The 18,979-nt window shown below is 48.6% G+C and overlaps 2 protein-coding genes across 2 annotated transcripts; both read right to left on the bottom strand.

Moving 5' to 3' along the window:
• Nucleotides 1-1,802: 1,802 nt before the first annotated feature.
• On the bottom strand, nucleotides 1,803-6,532 carry LOC105693545 (fibroin heavy chain). The gene is made up of 6 exons (XM_048657478.1): nucleotides 6,375-6,532; nucleotides 5,916-6,282; nucleotides 5,567-5,816; nucleotides 2,810-2,861; nucleotides 2,286-2,703; nucleotides 1,803-2,215 (listed from the first exon to the last, which is right to left on the bottom strand). Exons 1-6 carry the CDS (start codon nucleotides 6,384-6,386, stop codon nucleotides 2,052-2,054), a joined length of 1,263 nt encoding a protein of 420 aa, XP_048513435.1. The 5' UTR covers nucleotides 6,387-6,532; the 3' UTR covers nucleotides 1,803-2,051.
• Nucleotides 6,533-14,983: 8,451 nt separating this feature from the next.
• Nucleotides 14,984-18,641, bottom strand: LOC105693542 (glycine-rich cell wall structural protein). The gene is made up of 4 exons (XM_012413549.3): nucleotides 18,493-18,641; nucleotides 16,105-16,462; nucleotides 15,674-16,027; nucleotides 14,984-15,580 (listed from the first exon to the last, which is right to left on the bottom strand). Exons 1-4 carry the CDS (start codon nucleotides 18,502-18,504, stop codon nucleotides 15,363-15,365), a joined length of 942 nt encoding a protein of 313 aa, XP_012268972.1. The 5' UTR covers nucleotides 18,505-18,641; the 3' UTR covers nucleotides 14,984-15,362.
• Nucleotides 18,642-18,979: the final 338 nt, after the last annotated feature.

The following is an 18,979-nucleotide window of genomic DNA, read 5'->3' as shown; positions in this document are numbered from 1 at the left end:
TGGCAGAGATTTCTAACGGCCGAGTGGCTCTCCGCTTTGTATTTTCGGCATTGTGTTAACCTCGCGCAGCGTTCGCCGTTACATGGGATTGTGAAAAGCTCCGTTGATTCTTTATTTTCAGGGGTGATCGAACCCCTGAAAAAGTTTACCCCAAGTTTTCGAGTCCGAACGCGGGATGGACTTGCCACGAATCGACCATAGCCACTGACGGATTTATCTTTTATCCGCTTACTTTATTCTCTCCGCTCGGGGCGGGGGGGTAGTTCGACTTTTCGTCACACCGTACCGACATTTGTAAACGAAGACCGGGAGAATCGCATAATTAATCAACGTCCAAAAGTTGAAGAGGGGGACGAGGAGGGTGGTTGAAGAATATAATTTTCATCGCGTTGTCGCGATTTTCGGAAATTGATATTTCTCCAGTGCTCTCGGAGAGGGGTGGATAAAAAATGGGGGGGTATTATTCATTTACCTTAAATTAATATCGGGGGATACTTTTTCGGATAGCGAACGGAGGATCTCCTTCGCCCACGCCTCGTTCCCGATGTATACCGTTCCCCCCCCCACCCGCATCCCTCTCGCGACTTTCCTTTGAGCGAACGTGGTAGGGGAGGATTGACGCGTAACGTAATTTCGGCACAATCAATAACATCAATCTTATCTTTGTTCAACTCCCGACAAAGGTGGACGAGAAAACGAGGTTCTATCCGGCAGCTTCGACGAACGACGATCTCTGGCCTCCGCTTAGATCGTAATTCACAGACGAGTCAAAAAGGAATAAAGTTTCACCCCGTCGAACAAAGCTCGGCCGGGCAATCCCCGCCAAAAAGTATCCCCAGCAGCGCTGACCTCCTCGCTAGAACGGTATTTTCATCTCCAGTTATACTTCGCTCTTGGTTACGTACGAGCGTCGATACAAGTTTCTTTTTATTCCACCCCGCCGGCGCAATCAATTTCTGATTCCACGACCCTTACACAGCCTCACCTAGATGAGCCCGTGACTTTTGTCCGATCGCAAAACATACGGGGAGGGGGGGGGGGGAAAGGAGAACCTGGGGAATCGATTCGACGATTTATCTCTTTTTCTTATATATATTTCTCATATAACGGCATTAAGGAGACACGGAGGAGGAGGGGGGGAGGAGGGGGAGGCAAAAAGGCTCAACGATGTTTGGAGGGAAATTATATTCCGATCCCGATCATTGGTTATAATGGGGAATCCCGGTCGGAAGGGTCCGCTCGGGCGATATAGGGGGTGAAAACCGGCTGCGGGTAGACGTGGCATTTTACAAAGAGCCCCGGAAATGTATTGATATCGGTTCGGACAGGGGCAACCCGACGCCGGGAGACTCCGGTCTAGACTAATTGAAGTGCCGTGCCAGCAATTTCCTGCAATTACAGACACCGCCGCGCACACTACGTAACAGCGGCGTAGAGCAGCCACCCGACCGCCTTGTCTGCAGGACCCGTACCGTCCCGTTACGTCCCTTAGGAAGCAAGCTGCATTGTCTCGCTATCGAACTGCGGGGTATAAAAACCCCCCGGCACACCGGATCCCCCCCCCCCCCCCCCCGGCTGCAGCAGCTTCCACTCTTTTGTAGCGCTGCTATATCTGGTCATTCTCAAAACAACCTCGAATTACCCCTCCGATCCCCTCCGAGGAAAGGAGTCGGAGGTTGCGCGCCGCAATTTGTCTTTCGACGCTCGGATAAATCTTTAATAATAACGCGATCCGAAACTCGGACGCGGGATCATCTCCGAGGAAATCTCACTTAGAAAAAAAAAATGAAGAAGCACATCTCTTTCAATGTTCTCGAAGGATTCTTCCTTCTCTATTTTATTTCAAACAAACAAAATAATATATATATAAGAACTGCCGAATGGTTATGTACATAAAAATTGAGAGCGCGTTCGAGTGAGACGAGGTATATAACGTAAGCGACGCTAATACCGCGCCGGAGGTTGCGAGATCATTACGTGGTCAGCTTATTTGAGGTCGGGTCGGTCGGTCGTTGACGTGGCGATATCTGGCGAAATTCGTCGCGTCGTTATCACCAATGGCCACCTGCCCAACCGTGGGTGATACCTGCGCCGAGTCCGGCGGCTCCGGTCACGATGCTACCGGAGGGTCCGGCGACAACGGCAGGCGCCGAAACGGCGCCTTGGAGGGCCACCGGGCCGCCCCACGGCCCGGCAACGACGGCCCCGTGCCCGGCTGTCGATGAAAAAACCGAAAATTTTTGTCGATCGCGTTCAAGATATTCGCTCGCCGTTGATAAACTCACCGAGTCCGAGAACTCCGGGCGCTCCCCAGCCGAGAGCGGGACCTCCCCATCCGGAAACGACCGCGGGACCGGCGACACTTCCGGTGACGACCGAAGGACCGGCGACAGCACCAGAAACGACAGCGCCGCCGTCAACTGCTCCAGATATGCGGGCTGGACCGACCGCCGGTCCCGCCAACGCAGAGGCTCCCAAAACGGGACCGGCGAGCGCCGTACCGTGTCCAATGGGACCCCAGAGTCCCGAGGGTGCAGCGGCCGCGGCGGAGAGAACCGCTGCCAGAATCGTCGCTACCGTAAACGAAGGCATGGTAGTGGCTGTTGATGTAGAATGTGATTTGCTGCCGGTGTTACGGTGTAGCCGCTCGAGCCGTTGTGAGTTACTAAAGTGGTCGTCTGCACTTGACTCTCTGCGTTGACTCTTTGAGGTGATATGTCAACTGCGGTTTTCCTCCCTGCTTTTATACTAACCATTCCTTCCATTCGGCGACTCGCCCCCGTTACCGGTCCCGGCGAACACCTCAGACAACGACCTCGTCGCTCGCGGGCGTGGCACCCGGAGAGGACGCACACAGGGGGCTACACATAGGGCACGCGGAGAGAATAGCGGAACGTTCTTTTTCTCTTCGAGGCGCGATTGACAATAGTTGGGATAATTGTGGACGTGGGCGTCGACAAGCGGTGCGTTACGCCGGATTTGGGTGTTTCGGTGGCTGAGCTTGTGCAAAAATCGCGCGGAAACGAAGCCGAGAAACGTTTCGATCTCGTAACGAACTCCGCCACGATCGAGTATAACGATTTCCGACGTCGTTAATTAATCGTCGGTCGAAACGGACGCTCAATTAATCCTAATCAGCGAATCGGAAGTACAAAGTTAATTATTGAGACACCGACGGGTCGTCTCTCCTTTGCACGGAGAACGAAACTTTGTTCTTTTCTCCCCGTAGCTTTCTCGTTCTCTACGTATTCCTCATTCCGATCCTCTCTCTCTCTCTATCTCTTTCTCCTCGGCTAGCGTTCGGACGCGTCCTTCGTCGCAATGCCCTCTCTTGTCTATCGAGACAAAGGAAAAACTAGATGCACCGCGACCTCACCGACGTATCCTACTGCGGAACGCACCCATTTAGGCGAGCGTACGTAACGCACGCCCAGGCAACCCCGACTGCATTCCCTGAGCGAATGTGAACGACGTGATGGATTCGGACAGGACGAGAGGTCAAAAGTCAGACGCGGATCAGGACGTGCTCCGATCGTATCTATGACGGAATGAAATCCTCGCGAATTTGCGTCAGCCGTGATTAGGATCGTAGGAGAGGTATACGCAAAATTGGATCGGCGTCTAGTTCTTGCGTTCGGAAGAGTTGCTGAAAAAAAAATGCGAAATTTCAACCGCTTAGCGCGGTAGTTTCGATTATTTTGGCGCGCTGAACTTCCGGGTTTTTGCGATTTGTTATCGTTCATATTAAGGGTTTCAATTTACGGACGTGTTAACTTCCGTTGGATCCGTACATACACTTGTTAGGTTTCGCTCGATTTTACAACCGCCGCGCCAGGTCGTACGTTAATTATTATATCACTGCGCTACGTCGACCTCCGGTCAAATTCGTAACTCGATAGTGTAATTATTGCTACCCACGTTACTCTCCGTTTATGGGGCGTGTGTCCGCCCATCCCTGACGTTTCCAACAATTTATGCTATGCATGACACGCGGGTATACACACACGTATACTGAGAACACGCTGTACTTACGCCCTCGCGGTAGTTAGTTTTGATTAACCGTACGCTGGAGTTGGGCGAAGTCGCCGCGAAATTTTTCTCACATTCCCCGACCAATGATCTCCAAGGCGTCTCGCGAATCGAAAGCTTCTCTATTTTTTTCGTTTTTGTTTTTTGATTTGTTTTCGCGTTCCTCGCACGGTCGTACGTTGATTAGATCCTTTGTTCGCTGGAATAATCGTTATACCTACACGAGAGAAGCGTGAGGGGAAACGTAGGTGTCATAGGTCAGTTGGCAGGAATGCCTGTTTAGCCTTGAAACTTACCGCGCGACAATGCCGCTCCGGTTCGACACGACCAAAGATCAAGAAAACGATCTGATCCGTGGCTGCCCGTCCGTATCAACGCTTTGATTAGCTCCGATATTGTCACCGGCTGCATTACTCCGAGTAGGCGATCGATCGAAGTCGCGCGGAATGTGCGCAAAGGAGTTCACCTACGATCATAAATATCACTCGTTGATTGGATTATCGTGAACTTTGATTTTTTTTACCGAAGTTGTCGCGAGTTGAGAAAAAAAAGAAATCAAAGACCTTTCGATGACCCGTCGATTCGTCGATCGCTACGGACTCGATGAATCGAGAGGAAAAGACTACCGGTACCACCGGGTCAGCGAATGAAAATCAGTTAAAGTGGGGCAAAAGGAAGGTATTTATTCGCAGATGAACGCATCGGTGATCGGCACGGCAAAATAGCCTGAGGAATTCCGTCGGCGGTGATACGATCAGCGGTGGTGGTCAGCACTGCAGCTGTAAATCAACCGAACCGTCGACCTGAGCCCTTGTCGGTCAATCCGCAAGTGCATTGGTTCAGGATATCTCAACGACGTAACTCTCTGCGCCATTGATTCCGAATTCGTGAACATCTGTTCGAGGGAACCGGGTGAATTGGCCATTCATTGCTCTAGCGAATGATCGATGCGTCACTGGGTATTAGATTTGATTTTCGAACGAGCTTCTGACCACACCTCGCAAACCGTTCGGACGAAATTCGCGTAGCGCGGTTCGATCCTCGCAGTTCGGGAGATTCGTCTCCCTTTTTTTTTTTTTTTGTGTTGATTCTCCAGCAAGAACTTCACACGCTACGGCGACACCGGTTTTAGATCTATTTTCTAATTGGCCAAGACTGATCACGTTGGTTTTGTTCGCTGAACTTTCCTTTGAAATATTACACCGCAACGCGTGGTCGTTGCAAACAAAGATGAGAGAACACAGAAAAAAAAACAAACGAACAAACAAACAAACAAACAGACAAACTGACAAAACATGCTACGGTATCAGGGGAGGATTCAAAATTAATCGGATCGACGAAAAGAAGATCATTTTATCGTGAAAATTCCTTTATTTTATTCATCAATTAATTATTTGCCGCTTCGCATGATTACATATACCTCTCTATGTACATACGCAAAGACGCAGTTTCGAGTTCGCTAGGATAATATAATATAGGTGGTGCTCGGAAGATTCCACCACCATTCGAATAATCCGCGGTGATATCCAGATATTACCAGTGCCCGTGTCCAGCCCATCCGTGACCGAGTCCGGCGTGAACTCCGGCTCCGTATCCAGCCCCGTGAGTCGAAATGGTACCGGAGGGTCCGCTGATAACAGCCGAGCCGGCGTGAGGACCCGAAACCGCAGCCCCTCCCGCATGTGGACCGGAAATCACCGCTCCGTGACTCGTCGGACCGGCCAAAACGGCCCCGTGGGCACCCGGTCCGGCCAATACCACTCCGTGTCCAGCCCCGAGTCCGTAGCCTGGAACGGAATATTTTTCAGCACCGGATAACCGCGAAAATTGCCAATCGGAATGACCGGACGGTTTTTATTTTTTTGAATTTTTTTTTCTTCGCTCACCTGCGCCAGCCCAGCCGGCGGCGCCGTTCCACCCTCCGTTCCAAGCGCCGCCCCAGGCGCCGTCCCAGCCTCCGTCGACGTGAGTCGGCCCGGCGACGGAACCGCTGACGACCGAGGGCCCGGCGACGCTTCCCGAAACGTGAACGGGCCCGGCGACGGCCCCGGAGACGCGAACGGGGCCCGCCACCGGTCCGGCGAGGGACGAAGGGCCTACGTGGGGCCCGGCGAGACCGGAAGCACCGAGAACGGGACCAGCCAGAGCCAGACCGTGAGCGTAACCGTGATGTCCCAGCGGAACCCCAGCCCAGATACTGCGGCGCTCACGAAGAGACGCGGAGGCCGCGGAGATGACGAGGAGAAGGGCGATCTGGAAGGCGAGAAGAAGAAGAAGAAGAAGACGATCGAGGGAAATACCGATCGGCGATATTAGATCGTCGAAATTTCGTATATTGTACTCACGAATGCTCTCATATTGAGTGACTGGGTGTCGAGTGTACCTCAATCGCGGCGGGTAGAGAGCTTATATACTATTCGAAGATCCCGGATTCCGTCCGTCCGTCCTTCCCCCCCTCGCCGATCACTTCGAACGATAATTCGCCGCAGTAATTTATCCGCGCGGCGTTTCTTCACTCGCATTGTAATCGCGAATCCTAGTTCGAAGGTGGTAACCTCGGTGCCACACCCGTCGCGAACGGTAACGCCGCACGTACCGCTCGTACACGGGTGGGTTGAAAATCGAAAGTGTCCCTTCTTCTGGTAATTACCTTACCCGTCTATGATTGCGAACGTGTGTGACACGGCCTGGTGTTTCGTATTATTTGCGATCGGTGATGAAAAATAACGACGAAAGAATCGTCGCACTCCGCACTGCCCCGCACTTCTATCGCGCTCGCTCATTTCCCAGGGTTACCCGGTGCGATTATTGTACGTAGCGGTGAGGGGTGGTCGGAGAACTAGTTTTTGCAACGGCCGATGATCATTCCCGCCGCGGAATTTCATCGCTCATTGCTCGACCGCCGAGCACAGCAGCGTGTCACTTCGAACGCCAAGGGCGCCTCGCACCTCGCCCGCGTCTAATTCGTCTCGGTAATTACGTATACCCCGATCCTGGATATCGCCGATACTCATTCGACTACGTCGCCAGCGTTCGCCACCGAAACCGGTAAGTTTATCTTGATAATTGCAAGCCAATTTATAATTATAAGCGTCTCTTTCGTTCATTTTCGGACGATCGAAAATTTGTTCTCTTCGAAATACTTCGGCAATCGGACAGACGCGAGTTCGGACGCTGCCTCGGCGGAGAGACTGGATCGCAATTACAGTGGAGTACACCTACGGCGGTGAACCGCGGTAATTTGTCCGCGGTAACGAAAATCTCGCGAATACGCGAATTGATATTAATTTAGCTTTGTTTCGAGCGATTAAAAGTAACTCGGAGTGCGGCGGAGCCGAGTAAGTAGTCGGAACGTATAAACTACCAACGTTTGACCGTACGGAATAATATCGTCCGCTCCGTAACTCCGATTATTAATTACAACAAATTGAGCAGTTGCGCGAACTTTCGTTGGTTTAATTGTTCCGCGCGGACGAAAGCTCGCGCGGATATGTTTACGTTAAAAGCTTTCGTATCAACATACTTGTGAATTTCCAAATTACTTGACACGGACGTTCCCTGCTTCGGGGTTGACCGGAGATGCAAAGTTCCGCAATTTGCACGGCGGTGAGAGGGGGCGATGACTCGCGTTTCGAAATACGCGTCGCTCGTCTCGTCCCTCAGCGATCCGTTTTTCGTTTTCCTATTCCGCGATCTTAGAAAAAAAAAAGGAGTCGAGCTCCTCGAGAGATCGATTCATTCGCGACGTTGATGAAATAATTCCGAGGTGCTCCTAAGCGGCGGTTTATTCGAGTGGGTCAAAGTTTTTCGGTGGTTGATTGAGCTCCTCAGAGCGCCTCTAATTTTCTAGCTCTTCGGCTCTCGGTTCCTCTTGAAAATTGAGGGGGAATCTCCTTGGCCTCGGACGTTTCGTTGTACGTTTGGCCGGAGAAATGACGGGGCGCGTCCCGCGGGGATACGGATACGTATCGCGGGTGTGCAGGGGTAGGTGGTTATATACCGCGGAATATCTTCCTGGCATACCAATAAATGAAAAAAGTTGCTCCGCCCGCCGCCTCTCGACCTTTAACGTTCCCGGCTGCTTTGCTCCAATTCCCTAGAAACCTTCGTTCGTTCATCGGTAGGTTTTAACGGTCTGCGTCAGCAGGCGGTTGCTTCGATCGCTCCGCCGCCGCCGCCGATGCTGCTGCTGCTGCTGCTGCTGCAGCAAACCGCAACGCACGAACAATCGCAAATCACTTTATGAATACAGGTATCGCGGGATAAACGAGCGCACCTCGAACGGCCTACGACTTATTTTTAACGGACAAAGAGGCACTTATCTTACCTGTGTGGGTAAATAATTCGAAGCGAATCATCGGAGTTGAACAACGTTGGGAGGAGTAGAGGCAACAATGAGGAGAGCGCACGGGCGACTGACATTTCCACTCCCCTTTTTCAGTACTTTTTACTTCTCAATTTCCCACAACGTGCACGGAACGGAAATATAATTACGTTACATTTCGATCGTACGGTGGTGTTCGTTGCCCGCGTCATACCTCCGTTTCAATATCGTTGCGGTTGAAACGCGCGAGCGCGCGCGACCCAGGAATTCGGCGAACGGAATCAGTCGTTTATTCGGAAATTAGCGCCTCGTTAATTGCGCTGGTGTTAATTGAGTAGACACAAAGCGGTAAATTCACGGAGGTATATACGTACGTACGTATGTATGTATAACAAACACGAGAAACTAGCTGCTGTTGCTGATGCCGTATAGCTGAAACTACAGTGAATTAGCGAGTATTATACGAGGTAACGGGCCTCTCGGGTTTCCGGTTAGGTAGAAATTATTCCAGCTATGTTATACGGAAAACAGGGGAGATTCAACAGCTGCAACTTGCTGCGCGCTCTCGCACGCGTCTCTGCGGAAGGATTCATTTTTCGTACAACCGTCCTCGAATTATCATTCAACCTTTGGAGGATACGTGAGTGACGGTCCCCCTGTTCTAGAAGGTCAATCGCAAATTCATCGATCCAAAAAGTGAAATATCGAGGATATCTCGATCGAAAAAATTCGTAGCTCAATTTGACAAACGGATACGTGTTTCTAGGGTTAAAATACGCGAGAAAAGTGTCCTATGATCGATTTAAAAAATAGGTACTTCATTTTTGGACTAAAATTTGAAAAGATTTAAAGGGCTTCGTGAAATTTTGTACATTTTGGGTCGAGGAAAATATTTTTTTTTATACGCTATTCTTGTGTATTTTAAGCTCAGGAATCCAAATCTGATAGCCAAAATCATTTACTCATGCAATCGATCGAGTAATCATCAATTATTCGCTGTTGGGAGCAGAAAAATTATAAGACACATCGAGTGGTTTTAGTCGTAGACCCACTTTGCTTCGTCGCATCTATGCATGGGTCGAAATATTCGAATTTCTCAATTCTCCAGCAAACCCGAGCTTAGCTGGAGTCAGCGTAGCCAGCAGCGTAGCGCTTTGTTGTGAGACGTCACCTTGGAGGCTGGGCAGAGGTGACGCCCCACAACAAACCGCTCGGGATATTATCCGTTCGAGCCCGGATATTATCCGTTTGCGAGGATACGTACGGTGTATCGACCAATAGGAGTTCACGGCGAACCCTCGTCTCGGTGCAAATATTATAATGTGCGGCAAAGTTCTGCAGCCACAACTTCGTCGATGGTAATCAACGTCCACCCCACTCGGTCTCGCTGACAGTGTCGATAGGTCGATGACGCCCCACAACAAACCGCGTGCCCGTGGCTACCTGACTCCAGATAAGCTCGGGTTTGCTGGTGAATTGAGAAATTCGAATATTTCGACCCATGCAGGAATTGCGACGCATCAAAGTGAGTATACGACTAAAACCAATCGATATGTCTTATAATTTTTCTGCTCCCAATAGCGAATAATTGATGATTACTTGATCGATTGCATGAGTAGATGATTTCTGATGAGTAGAGGCTATCAGATTTAGATTCCTGAGCTGATTATACGTGAGATTATCATTGAGAAGACAAAAAAAAATTCGATTTCTAAGCAAAAAATAAATTATTTTTTTAATTGAGTTTAATATGCTTTTCTGACGTATTTTGACCTTAGGAAACCGAATCTTGAAGAAAAATTGATCTATCTCTAAAATTGACCAAGTTATCGCCAATTTTCAGCTTTTTGGGGTCAAAAATAAAAAATTGATTTTTTAGTCTATATTAATGTAATTTGAGCTCAGAAATCTGAATCCGGAAGAAAAATTGATCTATCTTCAAAAATCACCGAGTTATCCTCATTTTTTCGCATTTTTTGGCATAAATTTAAGGATATCTCGAAGGGAAAAAATCGTAGCTCAATTTGGACAACGGATTCGTGTTCCTGAGGTCAAAATACATAAGAAAAGTGCCATACGATCAATTTTTAAAAATAAAAATTTTTGGCCAAAATTTGAGATTTTTCCAAGGGGTACCCCTTACGATTTTTTCAAATTTTGGTCAAAAATTTTTATTTTTTAAAATTGATCGTATGGCACTTTTCTTTTGTGTTTTGACCTCAGGAACACGAATCCGTTGTCCGAATTGAGCTACGATTTTTTCCCTTCGAGATATCCTCAAATTTATGCCAAAAAATGCGAAAAAATGAGGATAACTCGGTAATTTTTGAAGATAGACCAATTTTTCTTTCGGATTCGGATTTCTGAGCTCAAATTACATTTATATAGACTAAAAAATCAATTTTTTATTTTTGACCCCAACAAGCTGAAAATTTGCGATAACTCGGTCAATTTCAGAGATGGATCAATTTTTCTTTCAGATTCGGATTCCTGAGGCCAAAATACGTCAGAAAAGCATATCAAACCCAATTAAAAAAATGATTTCATTTTTGCCTAAAAATCGAATCTTTTTTCTGGTTTTCAAGAGTAATTTCACATATAATCAGCTCAGGAATCCAAATCTGAAACCAAATTAATCTACCTATAAAATTGATTGGAGGTATCGTCGACTTATCTCTAGTATCATTAAATTTTTCTTTCTCGCATTGCTCCCAAATGATCGAATCAAATCGATCACCGAGACGCAAGTCGACAACCTTCGTATTCTCGGAACAGTATCGAGACGGTAAAGACCAGGTGGTGACCAGACGAAGTGCAGAGCTAGCTGCTACGTTTGTCCCCGTAAAAAGGGCAAAAGAACAAAAAAAAGAAAAAATGTTTGAGCCGATAAGAGGATCCGCCATCCCATCCTCGCGTGCATCTCCCGTTTCTCGGAGGAAATACGGAGAAATAAAAAGAATCCAAATACTACGTAAGTTGGTCGTCTATAATTAAGAACGTCTTACACCTCAACCGAGTCTTCTCGTCTTCTCTAACACTTTAGGCGACGAAAATTCTCCTCAAAGTAGCCCCCTCCGTCCTCGGAGCTTCGTCACCCCTTTTCGTAAGCTCCGGGGAAACTTCAATTTTTTGTTCATTCATCTTTCTTTTCTATTTTCAAAATTCTCATCTCCCTAAGATGGACTTTTTCGGAAAGCTCGTTGAACCGGAAATCAAGAAGAAGCTTTTTTTTGGTCCCAAGTAAACTGGGGTGGGTTTTGGAAAAAAATTTTTCGAATAATCGCGTGGGGACTACGTTGTTATATAATATACATTTAATACTCACTCCGAGCGTCTCGCCCCTCGCCATCTCGAAAGCCACAAAGCTTTTCTTTTATTCACGGGCATTTGGTGGGCAAGAATTTTCGGACCTGCAGCATTCAACCTGCCGACCGTATATCGCCTCCTCCAACTCTGGAAGTAAATCCACAAAAGATTTAAAGCCCTTTATACTTTCGTTCGAAGAAGAGCCACATTTTTACGCCGCTATTGAATTGACCTCAGCGTGTTCACCGTACTGCGGACTATAAAGGCTACGGGAGGGAGTCTTCGCTTACCGATGACCACGCGACGATGATCGCGAACTTGGCACTCCGCGGAAAGAAGCGAGAACTCCGAATCGTGGAATAAAATCAAGCACCCAAGCTCACGAAGATAAAACCCAGCCGACGTATATTTCGCTGCAGTTCGGTAGATCCTTCGATGACATTGAGATGAGAAAAAAAGAAGGTATTCGAATATTTTTTGAAGGAAAATTTCGAATGAAGAAAGGAACGAAACCTCGCCACGGATTTCGGGGGGTCGGATCGTCGCGGACACAGGAGGACGTTACGGTCGAAGGAGGGGGGAAGGCAGTCGTCTAGGATTTGCGATAAAAGCCGAGGGTGCAGTAAGAGAATCGCTCGATTGCTACGGAGTTGCATTGTTTGCAACGATTGTTCTAATTCTATCTCCTTTGTTAGCGTATCCTAATGCTTTCAAACTACAGTCACGACGGAGTCACGGAATTATCGTAGAGACGCCCGCCCGCCCGCCCGCCCGCCTTACGAACAAGCTCAGCGGATCCCGCAGCGAATCTGGTAAGTTGCACGATGAAATCGGACAGACGGAAGGAGGCGACGCGCGACTCGCAATCGGCAGACTCCGAACTCCGGTACCGCGGAGGGGGTGTCGTTAGACGCGAATAATAATGATAATCGGAGTAATTTCATTCCTCGGATTGTGCGAGTTGACGAGAGAAGCTTTTCAATCTCTCTCTCCGTTTCGGGGACCGGACGTGAAAAAATTTGAGCCCTCAAACGAGCGGCGATGAAATTTTTCGGAACAATTAATCTCCGGCTTGTCAAATTTGAAGGGATTTTTGCCGAGTTTATCTCTAAGATGGATCGTGACGAGGTGCAGTTGTCGTCTCTGATGGATAGCAACACCTTAACCGTGTAATTGTAAGTTACCACGTGACGCGCGTGCGATCCAGATTACGTCAGAGGTGCGGGTCACCGGTAATTTCGACGGTTTTATATATATGTATATATATATATATATATACGCCGTCGCCAGTGTCACCTGTCTGTGTAATTTTAGTGATTACCGCAAATGGAAACGGAAAGCCTGCAGTCGCGACGTAGCACGTCACTCGAACCGCGTAAATCATCCGTTCCTTTTATACTAACACACCCCATACGTACGCGCGGTACGTACGTACATGAAATCCCGAGTACGTAGCTAGCCGTCTGGTTGACCTCCGAAGGAATTCGATTCCTCGGTTAATGACTGAGAACCGATGAGAAGAAAAAGAAAAAAAAAAAAACCTCCGATAAATAAGTAATGGATTTCTGACGCGGTATAAGGTAGCGAGGCTCAGCGATGTCGGATCTACAGATGGGGCGAATACGGAAGTCTGTCGCTTTCACTTTTTCACTGTTTTTTTTTTTTTCCACTTCTCTATCAATTACGTGTAGTAACTAGTAATGCAAATCGATCGGGTTGTTTGAATCGGTAGAGCCGGTCGACTGTGAATTTTTCAAAAAAAAAAACCAAACTATACGCTGTTGAAAAACGAACGAAGAACTACTCTCCGCGAACGTCGTCCGAACGTATCTAGGAAACGTCAAAGTTGAAAAGTTTCCTCTCTTCGAATCCGGTCGCAAAATATCTGTTGGCGATACGCGCGGTAGTCGAAGGGGGGGCGGAGGGGCGAATGATCCGGCGGCGGAGAGTCGCGTATAAGTTTTGACAAAAGTCAAAAGGGTGTCGTCGGAGTCGGAGTGAATTAATTCTAAGCAAATAATTCTTCATGAATTATTGATATCGCACCGATTCACCCTCTCGATGTAACGACTCGATGGAACGTCGAGCCAAAAAAGGAGGAGAAGGTCTCAGACGACTGTTGGATTATGTAGAGGGTTAGCGGGAATTCGTTTCAACGCTTCGCCGATTCATTGACTTTTTTTAAACACTGGTGCTTTATTCCATTTTTATTTATTTATTTATTCATGTTTTTTTTTTTCTTTTTTTTTCTTCTGTATATATATATTTATAAATGTATCGTATAAATGTATAAACGCTATAAATACGTGGTATCTATCTATGGTGGTGTGGTGGTGGGGATGCTAGTCGTGATCGCAAAAGTAGGGTGAGACGAGGGCGAGGATATCGGTTGGTTCGGCGGGTCGGCGGCTGAGGTGACGCGCCTTCTATATTTACATTCACTGTTCGTTCGCGTTCGAACGTTTGACCTACCAAGGGCTACTACCGGATAGATGGATGGTTTTCGACGTCGATGATCTTTCTCTAGTCTGACGTATTACCCTTGTATCCGTGCACGATTATACACAAGCGAATGTGTGTGTGGTGGGGGGTGGGGGATATTTGACGGTAGAGGGGGTCGGGTGGTTCGGGGGGAAATATAACTATATATGTTTATATATAGATGTATTATATTATAAAAAAAATAATAATATATATATATAATATGCGCGTGGACGAGTATGTAATATATATAATAATATGTATGCTTGGTGCGGCAGTGAGTAGTATAACAACATTGAAGAACACGAAGTAAATGGAAGTATTCTTCAGCGGGAGATATACAAGTATATAATACGTGGTAGGTAGGCAGGCGAGTAGTTGGCGAAGAGAGTGAGAGAGATTTGGAGGTGTGTGAAGGGAGTTAGAGAGAAAGAGAGAACGTTGGTAGTTTTTTTTTTTCCAGAGCAAAAGAGAAGAGGATTTCGAACGATGATTGGTGTAAAAAAAAAAAAAAAATTAGAGTGATCGGTCGAGACGGAGAGAAAGAGAGAGAGAGAGAGAATAGATCCGAGGTTGAAAAATTGATAAAGAGGGTGAGAGCGGAAGAGCGGAGGAGAAGCTTGAAAAACAACCGGTGTTTTTTTCTTTCCTTTTTCCTTTTTCGTTTTCGTTTTTCGCGAAAGATTTAAAAACCTACGAGCAACGGCGGATGTTCAAAAAACAGAACGTACCCAGTTGTTCGGGTTTGAAAATTGCTCCAGCTCTTGTCGTATCCACTGTTTTTCACACTGCACTCTCTCTCGTTCGATCGACTCTCGTGTTTCCTTTTTTTTTCTTTTTTTGTTTTTCTCCGCTTATCAAGATCGGTCTTCGTGATGTAGTTTATCTTGTTTCAGGTGATTCGAATGAAATCGATCGAATCTCATCCGGATATCACCGCGTCAATTCCTCTCGCCGATATCGTCCTCCTGCTCCTTCTCGTACTCTTCCTTGTTCCGTTTCTTCTTCTCTTACGTCTCCTCCTCCTCCTCTTCTCCCTCCTCCTCATCCATCTTGTCCTCATCCTCCACGTCTTACATCTTCTTACCGATTCGCACCGGGCCGAAGAGAGAAGAGGAGGCTGAGGGCGCGTGCGAGGGGGTAATTATGTGATGAACCGGTAGTACTATGATGGGTGTGCCGCCGTCGCCGAGCCGAGATCGCTTTGTCTATGAAGACCGTCCTACCACTTGCCGTGACCGATGGAAACTGGTGCTGGGATGATGGCACCGTGGGAACCGAGTCCAGCGTGGATGGCACCGGAGGGTCCGTTGATCACGGCTACTCCTGCATCGTGTCCTCCGATTCCTCCTGCGATTCCTGGGCCTCCGCCGATGACGGCGATGGCGCCGGGTCCTCCGTAACCTCCGCCGAGTCCGAGTCCACCGCCGATGGCGAGACCTGTCGACGAGTCGATCGTACGATCGGTTAAAACCCTTGTCCCTAACGTCGTTCGATCGATTATCAATTATTCCTTATCGCGAGTCAACTCACCAGCGCCAGCACCACCGAGTCCACCTGGAGCAGCGGCAGCGGCAGAGCCGGAGCTACCGTCGTCACCGTTGATTCCACCGGATCCGGCGTAGAAGGCGACTCCGCCGTAGCTGGGTCCGACGAGGTTAGCGGTAGCCTGGGAGGGTCCGACGAGGGTCGCGGTTCCCTGGGAGGGTCCTACGAGGGTCGATGGTCCGGCGGCGGGTCCTACGAGGCTTGATGGTCCGGTACGGGGTCCACCGATCGACTTGGCGCCTTCTTGGGGTCCTACGAGGTCGGACGGTCCGCTCTGGGGTCCTACGTTGGCCTTGGGTCCCTCCGCGGGTCCGATGTCGGACCTGCCTCCGGTAACTCCTGAAAGCGAAAAATCGTTTCGTCGAAATCGTTGCCTCGGTAGCGCGCGGAGCGGCGCTCGGCGAATTTTCACCCACCGCCAGAAACGATCTGCTGAACTCCCGCGGCACCGGCGGCCGCCGCTGCTCCGGCGGCGTAGCTCGCTCCAAGTCCACCACTTCCCAAGCTGGAGGCTCCACCCTGGAGGGAGGCGGCGGTTCCCGCTCCCGCGGCGAGTCCACCGCTGAGTCCGGCTCCGCCGCCGAGACCACCGGCGTATCCGGCGTAGCCACCACCGTAGCCACCTCCGTAGCCACCTCCGTAGCCTCCACCGTGTCCACCGCCGACCAGGGCGATGCCGGCACCACCTCCGTGACCGTGGCCACCGTAGGAGATTACTGGTCCGTGGGCGATGCCGGCACGTGCCGTCGCCACTGCTAGACAGGCGAACACAATCTGGAAGGTGGAGAAACGGAGAATGAGAGAAAAAACACACAAAGTCACCCCGTTTCTCGGATTCCTCGAAGACGGAGGAACTGGAAATGGAAATGGAAGAACGGTGGGATTCGCTTTCACCCGAGGGGGGATATATACGCGTTGCGAGAAACTGCCTCGAAGCGTTGCCCCGAGTCGATAATCGGCCGTTACCGTTGCTAGAAAACTGGGTAAATATCTTTAGGAGAGCGATGATGTAACGTTTCGTAATTGGAGCGAGTTTAGCAAAGCAACGGACAGCGGTGAATTGCATCGCATTTTCGCATAGGCAATACCCGGTCGGATCGGTGATAAAACCACGCCTTGTATATATATCGAGCGATCATTAGTTACCGGCCAGTTTTATCCCTATTAGGTGATAAATTCTTGTGTACCGGTGCAAATCTCTGCGGCACAGGGGGACTCGACCAGTTTTAACCGTACCACCATAGGACATGCCGTACAAAAAGTTGACGTAATTACATGCAGTATGCAGCTAATAGCTGTAATGCCGTTTTCAACTGTTACGTAGCTCTCCGCGAAACGCACTTTTCAAACGTTACACTTTCCCGATCTGTGAACTTACTACCGGATCGACCGATCGCTCGCTTTTTTTTTTTTTGTTGCGAATTTTGGTGAAAAAGTTTTTTTTTTCATTTCTAAAACGCGAGCGAAAAAAAATAGCCGAATAGTCGAAACTCGGAGGATGGTCGGGCGAGCGCAAGCTGCATATCCGTAGGAGCGAGCTGAATAGACCGGGCAAATTATTGCCGCATGACGCGTCTAACGTATAGGAAGTCGTGTTTAGAAAGGAAGCAAAAGCGGCGCGGTGCAGCCGTGCTGATTTGACGCTTGCGTTGCACCGTAGTTGCAACTCTCGCGTTCCCATAGATAACACGTAAATAAGATTTGTCTCCGGTGCAGCGGCAGCGGCAGCGGCAGCAGCAGTTAGAGCGGCAACGCGATATCGGCGAAACCCACCCGGGGATATCGTAATGAAACGCTAGTGTCACACGCCTGCCCAAGAAATTGCATTTAAAATGTCACTCGGTGCTTTTACAGTGCATTGCGAATATATATGTATATTTATTTACGCGTACACGTGTACGCAGATTTATATGTATCGTGTGTAATATGCACATCGCCGTATCGCTCTGTCTATGAAATGGCAGAACCGGCAACTTTCACGTCCTTTCTAGCTAATGCTCCGCTACAAACGTGTTATTTACTGGCCCGGAAGTAGCAAAAAAAATAAGAATAATAACGCGGATAATAACAACAAATCGTAGACAAAATTATATTTTAATGCCCGGTTACCTCGCCTCCCATTGTCCGACAGTTTACACCAGATTTCGACTTATCTTTGTCTACGCTCCAACGAAAGCTCGGCTATTAAATTGTCCCGATGCTAATTATACCGTGTCAACTTTTTTTTAACGAGAGAAACCAGAAATTGCCGGAAATAATTATACCCCGAGTGGTGAAAATACCACGTCGATTCGATCGCGGTGAAATTTTCAAGTTTTCGTTTTCCTTTATTTTAATAACCGATCACGGAGTTCACGACCTAGAAGTAACGATCGGCTCATTACAGTTTCACGTGACACGAAGCGAGATGAGATAATTGAGTAGAACAAAGTAATATTGTAATATCGCGGAAGTAAAGCAGACGCGTTAGTTTTCGTGTTTTTTTTTTCAATTTTTCTTCTCCGTTCCGTACGTTTTTCATTCGGTTCGTTTATTGATCCTCCGATAATTGATCGTCTATTTTATTCGAACCCTCCGCGTTATCATCGATGGTGAATATCAAATTCGGTTTTGAAACGAAAGATGAATGAAAAAATGAAAATCCCGTCAAAAAAATGAATAGAAGGAATGAGAAGATCGGTAGCCGCGATCAGAAAAAAGAGAATGGACGATTAACGGACTATCGAAAATTCAGCGCTTCAGCGGTAAACCGGATGATCGGATCGCAGGAGCCGGGTTGAAAACCAACCCCCCGAAATACTCACAAAGGCCTTCATGTTTGGTGAGTGTATGGTGGTAGTTGGGCTGCTAGTCCGGTGAATGACTGACTTGGGCTGGGTCGGTAGGCCTTATATACTCCCTAGTCAACGTCTGCCACGCCGGCCACGCTCCACAATCACCATCCTTTCGAAAGCCTTACTTCACCCCCCTGCCGCCCCCCTCTCTCCCTTCGATGAAAAACTAACTATAATCCTCATAGTTGGTTACCCGCCACCGCGAAGGTGGGTTGCTCGACAACGTTCGTCCCCCGCGCCCTGCCACCGTTTCCATATCGCCGATCGGGCGGACCAGATCGGACCGGGTCACCTATGACGATTCCTGAAGGCGTGGTTCCAGGACTGCAAAACGCTCGCCGTCTCCTCGTCGCCTAGTTACAAGCTGCTGGAACGCAGGTGTAGGTTGCCCTGCACCGTTGCCGGCTTAGGGCCACGCTCGTCGTTATCCTTAAATTGGGAAACTGCGATACCTTAA

This window comes from Athalia rosae, chromosome 6 (assembly GCF_917208135.1).
Source record: "Athalia rosae chromosome 6, iyAthRosa1.1, whole genome shotgun sequence".
Classification (NCBI taxonomy): domain Eukaryota; kingdom Metazoa; phylum Arthropoda; class Insecta; order Hymenoptera; family Athaliidae; genus Athalia; species Athalia rosae.
Note: the sequence above shows the minus strand (reverse complement) of the source record. Positions and strands in the feature narration are given on the sequence as shown.